At 45.5% G+C, this 12,380-nt stretch overlaps 1 protein-coding gene across 1 annotated transcript in view; it reads right to left on the bottom strand.

Moving 5' to 3' along the window:
* Window positions 1-12,380, bottom strand: part of CACNA1B (calcium voltage-gated channel subunit alpha1 B) — a 190,788-nt gene that overhangs the window by 15,071 nt on the left and 163,337 nt on the right. The window contains exons 37-44 of the mRNA XM_075185775.1: window positions 10,246-10,342; window positions 8,616-8,724; window positions 7,419-7,526; window positions 7,110-7,222; window positions 5,065-5,192; window positions 4,400-4,538; window positions 3,882-3,989; window positions 2,113-2,154 (exon numbers count right to left, since the gene is read on the bottom strand). Coding sequence (XP_075041876.1) covers window positions 2,113-2,154; window positions 3,882-3,989; window positions 4,400-4,538; window positions 5,065-5,192; window positions 7,110-7,222; window positions 7,419-7,526; window positions 8,616-8,724; window positions 10,246-10,342 — 844 coding nt within the window. The remainder of the gene's footprint in view (window positions 1-2,112; window positions 2,155-3,881; window positions 3,990-4,399; window positions 4,539-5,064; window positions 5,193-7,109; window positions 7,223-7,418; window positions 7,527-8,615; window positions 8,725-10,245; window positions 10,343-12,380) is intronic.

Raw genomic sequence — 12,380 nt, 5'->3', positions numbered from 1 at the left:
TGCTATGAAGCCAGGACTATCCCGGCTCCCCGACGGGCCAGTCCGACGCTGTATTTAACCCTGCCAGGGGGAGAACGTGGCAGTGCTTGAGGGCAGCAGCTGAGACAACAGTGAGGCGTAAGGGTCCCTGGATGAGGAGCAAGAAGGCGATTAAGGTGAATAGTTCACAACTTCCCAGATAGTGTCTGGAAAAGAAAAAGTACTTGGAAAAGGAGATCCCAGAACCATCTTATGTCACATGGCAATTCAAACAAGACTATGGCACTACCAGCGATTCGGCTGTTGTAAGCACCGGGGCCCATGGAGAAAATGCGGCCCGGAGGCAGATCGTCCCCAGGAACCAGCCACCTTAGTACAGGTGCCGCGTAGATCAGCCCAGGACTGATCCGTTCCTCCCCTTCCTGATCCCCACCTCCTCTTTCTTACCTCTCTCCCACGCTCCAGCATAAAGCCCACAATTCCCATAATAAAGCATTTCAGTTATAAAATGATGACTTGTTGTTTTATTTTGTTTTGAAAACCTAAATAGTATTTACATTAAAAGGCTAATCACACGTTACATTTAGCAATGCTTTAAAGTATGAATTCTTATCCTGAAAGACCAATAAATATAGAAGTGAATTAATGGCTTATTTATATTGGTCCTCCCCCTGCCTGGGCTTCTGTAGGACCAAGCAACATAGCTAGACAGAAGAGCTGGCGATCGATCTGTCTCTACAATGGGTTATCGGTAAATCTCCATCCCATCTGAGATAACGGCTGCTGCTGCCGGAACGGTTAATGGAGATTAATGAATTGTCACAGGAATGTAACTGATCACCACCTATAAATGTGGACTCAGGACTGTCATCGTATTCAATCCTCCAATGGCTCATTGAAAATCCAATATACACAATGGGAATAACGCTTCACAATGCTGTGAGTTTAGTAAACCCCTTTAAAGGATCGGCCATGAGATAACAGGATGTTATTATTCCAGGATACTTTGCTGCTTGTGGTAGATCTTACAATGCTTTGTATGTCACGGTGGTTCTTTAGAGGTATTACATTGTACATTCCTCACAAATCCTAGTGTTATCTTAATGTATTGTGTATGATATCCTGAATAGAATGTTAAAAACACACACTAAATAATAAGAATTGCTTGGGAACACTGAGTAGAGTTAGAGGACGTCCATCTAATCTCCGGGACAATAGTCCTAGACATTAATTATTTGCAAAGGGAATCTAAGGCTTAATGTATGTTGTATGACAAGAAACTCTAACATTAACACGGGCTTGTCACAACGTACATATTAAACTTCACACAATGGAGGAAACCATTCTGACAATGAAGAGCTTGTAGACCTGACTACCAGTGAGTCCAACATTGAGGCCAAAACTTCTACCACACCCAAATCTATACGTTCCTCTGCGCTCCTCTACTGCAGCTAAAGGCGAGATCTCATACTCTCCCATTCCACATCTAGGTTCTGACTGGCTGTAGGGAACAACGGGGAAATGGGCAGAACACATAGATGCTATCAGTGGGCAAAATCATTTCTAATCTCTTCACTCAGGAAACAACAGTGGGAGGACATTTCTAAAGGATAAAGGTAGAGTTACCTATCGAAACCAGATTGGTATTTTAGTGCAGTTTAAAAGAAAAAATTAAGGAAACATCCGATTGGTATTTGTGGCCAACAAACATTTTTCCTTTGTGCTAATTTTCAGAAATGTCCCAATTGACTTGACAGCAGATGCTGAACCACAGATGGATGGCTGAGGATTCTGGGTACAAACCGGACATTTTTTGTTTCCTTTTCAGCATTATTAATTAATAACCCATACACTAACGAATAAGATGGTTTCATTGAGCATTGTAAAACCATTGTTATAGCCAGCTCACTGCAATTTACTATTGTCACTCCATAATGTCTCCTTATAATGAATAAGACACAACAATTTGTATAGACTATGATAACACAACGATAGAGGCTGACTCAATGCACCGGACACTTGGCGGCGGTGCTGAATAGGAGATTCTGATTGGATGATGCACAATGGTCTATATAAATGGTGCTACCGGCAAAGCCATACACACAAGTGACATGAAATAACAAGGCTACATACGGGCAGGTAACCGTTCCTGGGGGAAGGAGCGCGGCTCCGCGGCTGATGACAGACAGACAGGTGAAGCGTTTCCACGGAGACCAGCGGCAGACAGCATGGCGGGAAGGGCGGGCAGGAAGTGGAGGAGAGTTAAGAGATAATGTGGGGTGGAAACGGAGGAACGGAAACACAAAAGCAACACAAAGATCAGAGCAGAGACAATCACAGGTGAGGATGGGATGGAAATGGGGCAAGTGGGGGTGTACAAAAAGGAAAAGAGACAAGTCAGCGACAATTTGTGTAAGAGTCAAGTATACAGGTTAAATTGCGGATACCTGATCGTCTGTGTCTACAGCACTTTAGAAATTGAATAATGTTGACAGTGACCAGACACTGTCAACCACAGAACCATAAGATAACCAACAAAAATAATGACTTTAAGGACTACTGCATAATAAGGACTACTGCAACCTTCTCCTCACCGGCCTCCCCCGCTCTCGCCTCGCCCCCCTCCATTCTATACTCAATGCAGCTGCGAAGCTCATCTTCCTTTCTCGCCGCTCCTCTTCTGCCTCACCTCTCTGCCTTGCCCTTCACTGGCTCCCCTTCCCCTACCGTATCCTTTTCAAACTTCTTACCCTCACCTACAAGGCCCTCTCCCAATCTACTGCCACCTATATCTCTAACCTCTTCTCCATTCACACTCCCGCCCGGTCCCTGCGTTCGGCCAATGACCGTCGCCTCTCGTCCACTCTAATAACCTCATCCCACTCTAGAATTCAAGACTTCTCCCGAGCTGCCCCTCTCCACTGGAATGACCTCCCTCGCTCCATCCGTTTGTCCCCTAACTTGTGCTCCTTCAAACGGGCACTCAAAACCCATCTCTTCCTTAAAGCCTACCAGCCTTCCACATAACCCTCTCTCCATGCTCGCTCCCATCCCCTTGCTCCTCCTCTGTTGGGGTGCACGCTTGCTCCCCCCCTCTGACTCCCTTTGTGCCGGCTATCTGTTTCCCCTCCCTTCAGGATGTAAGCTCTTATGAGCAGGGCCCTTCTCCCGCCTGTCTCTCTACCTTCTCTTCTGCTCCTTCTCCATTACATCTGCTTTGCCTGGAGCCTCTGAAGTTTTGGTACTAGTTGTTTATTGTTCTGTACTGTTATTCCCTGTACTGTCCATTGTTTGTACTGTGTTCGGCGCTACGGAAACCTTGTGGCGCCTTATAAATAAATAATAATAATAATAATAATAATAACTTTAGGGTAATTAACACCCAGGTGACCAGCAGCTGGCAGGAGTGTTACCGAGGGAGGGAGGGGGCTACTTTACCATTTAAGAGTCTCACAGTTGTACACACACAGCAGAGACATTCTTTTTCAGGTATTACGCACAAATTCCGTCAACCCCTCAGTCTAGTTCCACGCGGATGGATAGGTCACATTCCCACTATCCACGCCTGCGGCGTGTGTCCAATTTCAAGCGTCTACTCCAGTGGGTAACTGTATCAATCTGCACATTCTGCAAGTTGCCAATATTCGTCGACGTTGCAGGACAGATTTAAATGTCTACAGGTGACTTGCAGAATGCGCAGATTGATACATTTACCCCCAGATCTCTTGGGTTTAAAATCACACCCAAAATGTGCAAAATTGTACCTATGTAAGATGTTCGGGATAATGTAGACACCATTCACATGCACATTATATATATATATATATATATATATATATATATATATATATATATATATATATATATATATATATATTATCTCAGTTATCAGCTTGGCTTACATCTGCGGCGAGACGTGGCATGGACATCGCTCGCCCCTGGGTCTCCAGGCCCGTGGGATGGTCTCCGCCGTTAGACAAACTTTGCCCAATTTCTTTCATTTCAACAGACTGTGGAAGAGAAATCTCCGTGTTACAGGAATCTGGTATTACTGAGAGGAATGTGCTGGACCTGCACAGAATAAGGTCTGTTTCTCTGGATATTTCATGCTGGACCTCATCACACCAGAGATTAATGTCAGTATGTGACCCACCAATGGGCAATACTACCCCACTCTTCAATATTTACCCCCCTCCACTCAGGACCACATCCAATGCATACTGCAATTTTTTGCTTACAATAAAAATATATAAAAAGTATCGTCCCCCCAACACGTAGGTGCCAAGTGTAAAAAGGTTTTGACTACACACAAGGTCATATATACGCCGTATTATTTAGAGGGGGTAACAGGGCGTGCGCTGTCTTAGTGGGTGTTATAAATACAACATGTCAGAATGAAGAGCTATGAAGACGGCCGTGCCTGTTTGCCCTGCCACGGCGCGTGGATCTCCTCTGAGTGACCTCTCTGAAATGCAGTACTCCGAGGGGTGGAGAACGGATCCGGGGCTGGCTGTGTCCCCCACGAACTTGACTCCCGGATTCCAGTGTCCTGATTGGGCCTGTAAGACAGACAAGTTCTTTTATGCCCTTCAGAAGGTAGTGTGTATATTGTCACACCTCCCCCCACGTGTCCTTAGCTCTAATGATCTCCCTGGGCTTCAACGTTACCCCTAATCCTCCAATGGCCCAGTACTGCACTCCTCTCTCCTACACACCCTCAACATCCATCCACTGCAAACTATAATTAAATGGACGGGAAGTACAAAGGGGAGGGGCGTTGACAACACTTCTGTTTATACAGACAAGTAGTAATAGGAGTGAGGAATGGATTCCTGGATGACGCAGATTGTAGCAGACCCTACTGAATTCTCCAAAACCTAAGTGTCACATTTTGTTCTTTAGGATTATTGCTTCCATATAAACTCACTATAATAGTTTCTTATGCAAAATAACATAAAAATATCATATTCAGATATACGGTAACAACACTGGTATTGTTTAGAATCTGGAACAGACAGACACTTCCTGGATCCAATAATAATTCATACAGGTATCAGAGCAAAAAAATAAATAAGTGCTACTTACACCACGCCGCCGTTGTTCAGAGACGCGGAGCTCTTCTGACGCAGGAACATCTTGGTGGTACCAAATGGCGCAGGGAGCGTCTGTTCCAGAGTTGCTTTCAGAGGCTGGAAGAGGGAGACTGGTCCAGTCTGCAACAGAGAAGACAGTCAGTGTGAATTGGATTTTTCACCAGACCTGGGGGTAAATGTATCAAGCTGAGCGTTTTCCGGCGGGTTTGAAAAGTGGAGATATTGCCTATAGCAACCAATCAGATTCTAGCTGTCATTTTGTAGACTGTGCTAAATAAATGATAGCTAGAATCTGATTGGCTTTTCAAACCCGCCGGAAAACTCTCAGCTTGATACATTTACCCCCCCCGCCGGTGTCTGAATAAGGGCTGGCAATGTTTGGTCCAGGGGCAGGTGGAAGTAAGTGGCCCATGGCACCGCCGAGGACATACACTGACACTGGGGGGAAGAGAAGTATTAGAACATGAGGACATGTACTGACACTGGGGGGAAGAGAAGTATTAGAACACGAGGACATGTACTGACACTGGGGGGAAGAGAAGTATTAGAACACGAGGACATGTACTGACACTGGTGGGAAGAGAAGTATTAGAACACGAGGACATGTACTGACACTGGGGGAAGAGAAGTATTAGAACACGAGGACATGTACTGACACTGGGGGGAAGAGAAGTATTAGAACACGAGGACATGTACTGACACTGGGGGAAGAGAAGTATTAGAACACGAGGACATGTACTGACACTGGGGGGAAGAGAAGTATTAGAACACGAGGACATGTACTGACACTGGGGGAAGAGAAGTATTAGAACACGAGGACATGTACTGACACTGGGGGGAAGAGAAGTATTAGAACACGAGGACATGTACTGACACTGGGGGGAAGAGAAGTATTAGAACATGAGGACATGTACTGACACTGGGGGAAGAGAAGTATTAGAACACGAGGACATGTACTGACACTGGGGGGAAGAGAAGGATTAGAACACGAGGACATGCACTGACACTGGGGGGAAGAGATGTATTAGAACACGAGGACATGTACTGACACTGGGGGGGAAGAGAAGTATTAGAACACAAGGATATGTACTGACACTGGGGGGAAGAGAAGTATTAGAACACGAGGACATGTACTGACACTGGGGGGAAGAGAAGTATTAGAACACGAGGACATGTACTGACACTGGGGGAAGAGAAGTATTAGAACACGAGGACATGTACTGACACTGGGGGGAAGAGAAGTATTAGAACACGAGGACATGTACTGACACTGGGGGAAGAGAAGTATTAGAACATGAGGACATGCACTGACACTGGGGGGAAGAGAAGTATTAGAACACGAGGACATGTACTGACACTGGGGGGAAGAGAAGTATTAGAACACGAGGACATGCACTGACACTGGGGGGAAGAGAAGTATTAGAACACGAGGACATGTACTGACACTGGGGGGAAGAGAAGTATTAGAACACGAGGACATGTACTGACACTGGGGGAAGAGAAGTATTAGAACATGAGGACATGCACTGACACTGGGGGGAAGAGAAGTATTAGAACACGAGGACATGAACTGACACTGGGGGGAAGAGAAGTATTAGAACACGAGGACATGTACTGACACTGGAGGGGAAGTGGGTTCAGAGGAAACTACATCACAGAAAGGGTAGTGGATAAGTGGAATAGCCTCCAGTCAGAGGTGGTAGAGGATAATACAGTAGAGCAGTATAAACATGCTTGGGATAGACATAAGGATATTCTTACAAAGAACTAAGGATCAAATAGGGTTTGAGGTTACTGTAGGGTAGAAAATGGGCAGACTAGATGGGCCCATCCCATAGACTATATCACAGGCTGATCCAGCTCGATTCATTATCTAAGGGCAGAATCATTGTTCACAGACCTTTTTAGACCAGCCTCAATTGAAGACCCAACTCTGGTCAAGTAAATCCAGCCTTGCACCTCGTTTTCCTTGATTTAACAAACTATGTAAACATTTCAGAAGTAAATTCTTCATGCAAGCGTTGAGTGTCCGCTCACCTGCGATAAGACCCCCGGCTGCTGGTGGGACTGGTCACGGTTGTTCTTATTCTGCTTGTAGAAGTCAAAGATCATGAGGGCAGCGTAAACTTTCCCGACCGTCATTTCATCCGCTGTGAAGGAAGACAGGGAATGAACCAGACAATCCCCCGCACCCTCCTCCCTTATCCCACTTTGACTCACAAAGGGTTTAGGTTTATTTCTAGAGTACGTGAGTCCTGACAGATGGGTCATGCAAAAAGAAACATTTGAATAAGAATAATTTTGAGATAATAAGAGGACAGGAAGTGGCAGCACAGGGGGTCCTACGTTTATGCGGAGGAACCAGTAAGTCCAGGGTCTTCTGCGACAGGTTGGGCCACACAGAGGAGATTTCCTTACGCAGCTCAGCGTCACTTTCGTGTTGTTTTATTCCCCCTGGAAAGAAAAGAATTTATCCACAATTTGTACTCCGCTTTTTACCCTCTCTTCACTTGCCCCTATGACGATGAGCTGAGATGATCACTGTTGATCTAACCTTCTGCACGGAGCTGGGGCAACGCTGAACTGGACCACAACCAGAGCATGATACCGTCTGGGGAAATCCATTATACGGCATCAGTCACCCCGTGTGTATTATTGCCGGGGCAAGCACCATATAATGTACGGAGAGACAGCGGGAAACAGGTAGTGGGTGAGGGGTAGGAGGGGAGGTTTTAAGTGCACCTTACAAGGCAATGGCTGTACTACGGCTCTTAAAAAGGGCCGGCAAGACTGAGGCCTCAACATGTCTCCTGATGTCCACAGTTCCCAATATCCCCCCAACATTGCCTGCTTGATACCTTCCACATGCAAACGTGGAGTCACCACGAGAGCCAATTATTTTGGCACTTACATCCAAGTTCACTGAGTCTGATTCATCAGGACACGTATCTGCCGATTTTGTGCGTATCATGCGCAAAATCACTCTGCGCATCCGCAGAACCGGCCCATACACAACTAAACGCAGCAATGTTCAGTCATCTACTACGCAAAGTGCACCTACCACTGTCTACGATATCTGGGAATCAACGAAGCGGGGAAGGGTGTTCCGTAGTAGTCAATGTACAGTAAGGGCAGGCCAAACTAGAGCCACGTCCAAATCAAGCTTACGGCATCTCAAAGTTACCGGTTTTTCTACTGTATTTCTTATTCCTGAATCCATCAGCGTACGCATCTTCAAGTCCGTTCTGTGTTTAATTCCGGAGTACACAGAGTCGATGTACATGCACTTTAAAACAAACGCACGTTGCGCTCAGTATACGTGCCTTGGTGAATCAGGCCCTTTGGCTGTTGAGCCGTCTTTGCAAAGTGTTTCAGTGCTGCGAGGCAGGCGGGTGAGCCTGGCTCCCCTAGTACAGCTCCTGGTCCTAAGTGCACACCTAGGTTGTCTTGTGGCTGTGGATGATTTAGGCATGACTAGGCAACCTTTTACACTGCGCCCGACCTACACGTCCCACAATGCTCAGCGGCAGGATATGCACCCACCTGAAGACAGTTTAATATCCAGCGCGGTCCGGATTAAAGCCATCAGAGTGGATGTGAAGTGGACGGTGAGGTCTGTATCAGAGATGGGCATATTCATCCTAACAAGACGCTGCGGAAAAACCCATATTGTTATAGCGGCTGTCGCCGATCCCTGTTTTCCGTAGCATGCTGCCGCTACTATTCACGGGGCAACAAGCCGCGTTTCCCAACCAGCCGCCGTGATCACAAGTGTTTTAGTTTGCTCAGATTTATATTTTGCTTCATTGACTATTAATTAATATGTGGCCTTGCTGTTAATTATACAGTGCTATCTCCACTGCTCAAACATCATGGTAGAAACATTAGCGTTTGACTATGACGAGACTAGGATGCAATGACTGCTAGAAGGTTGTAGGGGGCGCTATCCGCCTTCTTCTATATGATAGGCGTTTTATCAGCAAAATATTTCTGCAGAACGTGCATCTCCTTTAAGGGATTTTCACTATACATAATTTCTAAATTTGTGGATATTTTAGTATTTATGTCCATTCAGCTGTATAAAACACGACTGGTTGAGAGTCACTGACTTGCTGGCTCCGTGCACAGTAACAGTACACAATCTGACATGCATCTTGCAAGTAGACATCAGAGGAGGAAAGAGAGAGATCAGTAGAGTAATCACCTATTCACTTGACGGTTCCCCAGTACTTCTTTCCCCATTCCCCAAAATATTTTTTGCCCAATACTTTAGCATATGTGTTAAACATGGTTCTAACATTAGCATCCAAGAGTCACAGAGGATTATGGGTGGACAGGAAGAGGGTGCGTCAAGGGAACAGTCAAGTTAAATATGGAGAGAATAAAGGACTTAGATTTAGCCTCAACTGACTGAAAAGTGATAAAAATGGTTTGGGAATAAACCCTGCTCCTTTCAATATTCTAAACCTTTTTCTTACACACACTGGAGGCAGCCATATTGTAGGCTGAACCAATATCCATAAGAACTCATTCTGCCCATTTTCTAGGAACTCGAGAAGTCACCGAAGCCGCATAGTCATGGATATTGGTCCTGCCTAGAAAACAGCCACCTGCCATGTATGCCCCATGAATTGCCTCCGCAAGGTCCCTGGGTCCTGATGATTGGATAGGCTGTAAGTTGGGATTTTTCAAATAACGTCCATTTTACCAATAAGTAAACTGAGGCTAATGACAGTCAAAGGGCGGCACTTCGCACAGTTATACAGTTCAACGGGAATTACAAACATGCAACAAGTCATGCAAAGGAAAATAGTCTAAACTAGGATCACAAAGGTCTATCTACTTGTGTAGAAGAGCCTGGGAGTAATGAAGAATAGATGGGAGACTTGGAGAATGGGTTTGTGGGGAGGGAACAACTCTATGAGTCGGGAGGTCCCTAGGAACCGTTTGTACTTGTAGGGGTTGGAAATCACGAACCAGGACAGCTACTTGTTAGATCTTGTATAAGGCAGCTCCACATAGACCACTGGTTAAATAGATAGGGAGAGAGCGGACGTAATAGAGGGAGAGGGGTTCACAGGAGAGATACACAGCACGTTACGGCCACAGTACAGAGACAGGAGAAGGCTGGAGACCAGCGAATTACTGGTGGAGGGCGACACATCTCTTCTACCTTATATGCCACACGTGCAGGGCATTTCTTCCCCAGGCCAAGGGGAGGGGGCATATGTCGTAGCATCTCGTACATGTCAGTGTAACCAATGCGGCCGCTGCAGCAACGGGAAGGAGGAGGAGGAGGAGGGGGGGGGGGGTTGTAGCGGCGAGGACAAAAGATGAAACAAACCGATGGACACACAAGAGGTGGAAACACAACAAGAAGGGTGGAAAGCGTATGACAGAGTGATGGACGAGAAGCCCAAAGATACAGACAATAGAAAATGAAGAACAAAATACAAGAGGGGATATGACAAAAATGAAACCAAGATACAGAACAAAGAGGACGCGGAACATGGCGGATCGAGGGCCAGAATGACAGCGGTAGGACAAGAAGAAGGGAAAGGGCAGCAATGAGAGAGAAAGAGACAAGAAGGAAGATAATAGGAAATTTAACATTAAGGGGGGAAAATTGCATTGAAAAGAAAAACAACCCACAAAGGCACAATTGAGACATGGAATGAAGGAACAGTGTAGACAAGCGGAGGAAGCGGATGGAAGCCGAGCAAGGGATTGAAAATGGGAGGGAAACAGACAAAAAAAACATATCTGATTAGCCTGATACTGTACACTCCTGACATGAAGCACAGGTATGTTTTTTTGTATCATTAAGGTGAGCGAAGGTTAGTCGGGTTAGGATGGGCCGCAGCTTCCTCTCCGCTCAAACCCTGTCTGGAGGTTCAGCGGCTGGAGCAGAGAGAGTACAAGGTGACGTGTCCATGACCCTCGGCCTTACCAGAGGGGTGGGAGGCACCGGTTTAAACCCTTCAATGACAAGCTCATCACATTCCCCTGCAGCATTGAAGAGAGTAAAAAACGTTCTGATCATCATGCTTGGAAAAGGGGTCAGGCAGCCTCACTAACGAGCACAGTCCTGCGTTATCCCAGCCACCAAGAACACTTCTCAATTACCCTCCACCCGGCTAATTCCCAGAAGGCAGCTGACGAGCTCTCCAGTGAAGCTGCCTGGTACCCTTGTCGGCAGGGGGGTGCAGCATGATGAGGTGGCAGAGGGCTGGCCTCGCGTTCCCATGCAGGCCCAGAGCCCTCAGGATTCTGTCAGACGCCCCGTTTAGTATGGATGCAAACTGGCTTTCGGTTGCAAACCTTGTAAGCCACCCGCGACGGGCATCGCTTCCCCAGCCCCAGCGGAGGGGCAATAAAACGCAATAAATTGTACATATCCTTATAGTGAATTCGGCAACTAGAAAGAGAACAGCACAGGGTATCAAGGACAAAACAAGCCACACTGTTACCTGTCCAAAAAAACAAAAGATGCAATGGGAGAACACACATTAGGAGACATTGTATTAAAACTGGCGCACAGGAAAAAGATATTTGTTACAGCATCTTTCTGCTGTGCACCCATTTCATAAATGCCCCCCAGTAGTTTGTATATTAGGTTACATTTTTCAAATATAAAAGACACCTTGTTAGAAAACTACACTACTGATATCACTTTAAAAATAAGGTAAATATAATAATAATAATAATAATAATAATAATAAAATAATATTACATTTTTATTAACCAATAATTTGCCTTTTAACACCTTTACGTCTGTATAGTACTCAATAATGGAGACATTGCAATAGGTAAACGTAAAAATGTACAAATTGTTAGTTTGTTTACACCATTTAGAATAATGTTTGTTGTCATGTATGTGTTTAGTAAGTTAAAAGTTAAGTGTAATAAACTTTAAAATAAACAAGAAAACATCCAGAAAGTTAGAATCTGACAGTAGGTGAGATGAGTGTAAGAAGCTGTTTGCGAGATGTGTAACCTGTGATCTAACTCCAATCATCGGACAAGGTCCAGAACGAACGTCTACAAAGAGCTTATGGATTAGGATAAAAGTCAATGTCAGAAGCAAAAGGAAAACAGCAACTCAATGAAGTCTACATTGGTCAAGATGACAAAACCAGAACCACCAGTTATGGAAGTGTAAAGTAAGAATGTTACTAGGTAGGTGGAGATATACATGAAGCTGGCTGTGACCACACTTGATGCTCGACCAGATGATGCGCTCACATTACAATATGTCAAAGGGGAGCTAGCGGATGAATGGAAGTGAGAAACACGAGAGTGTAACTA

Source organism: Mixophyes fleayi, chromosome 9 (assembly GCF_038048845.1).
Source record: "Mixophyes fleayi isolate aMixFle1 chromosome 9, aMixFle1.hap1, whole genome shotgun sequence".
NCBI lineage: Eukaryota > Metazoa > Chordata > Amphibia > Anura > Limnodynastidae > Mixophyes > Mixophyes fleayi.
Note: the sequence above shows the minus strand (reverse complement) of the source record. Positions and strands in the feature narration are given on the sequence as shown.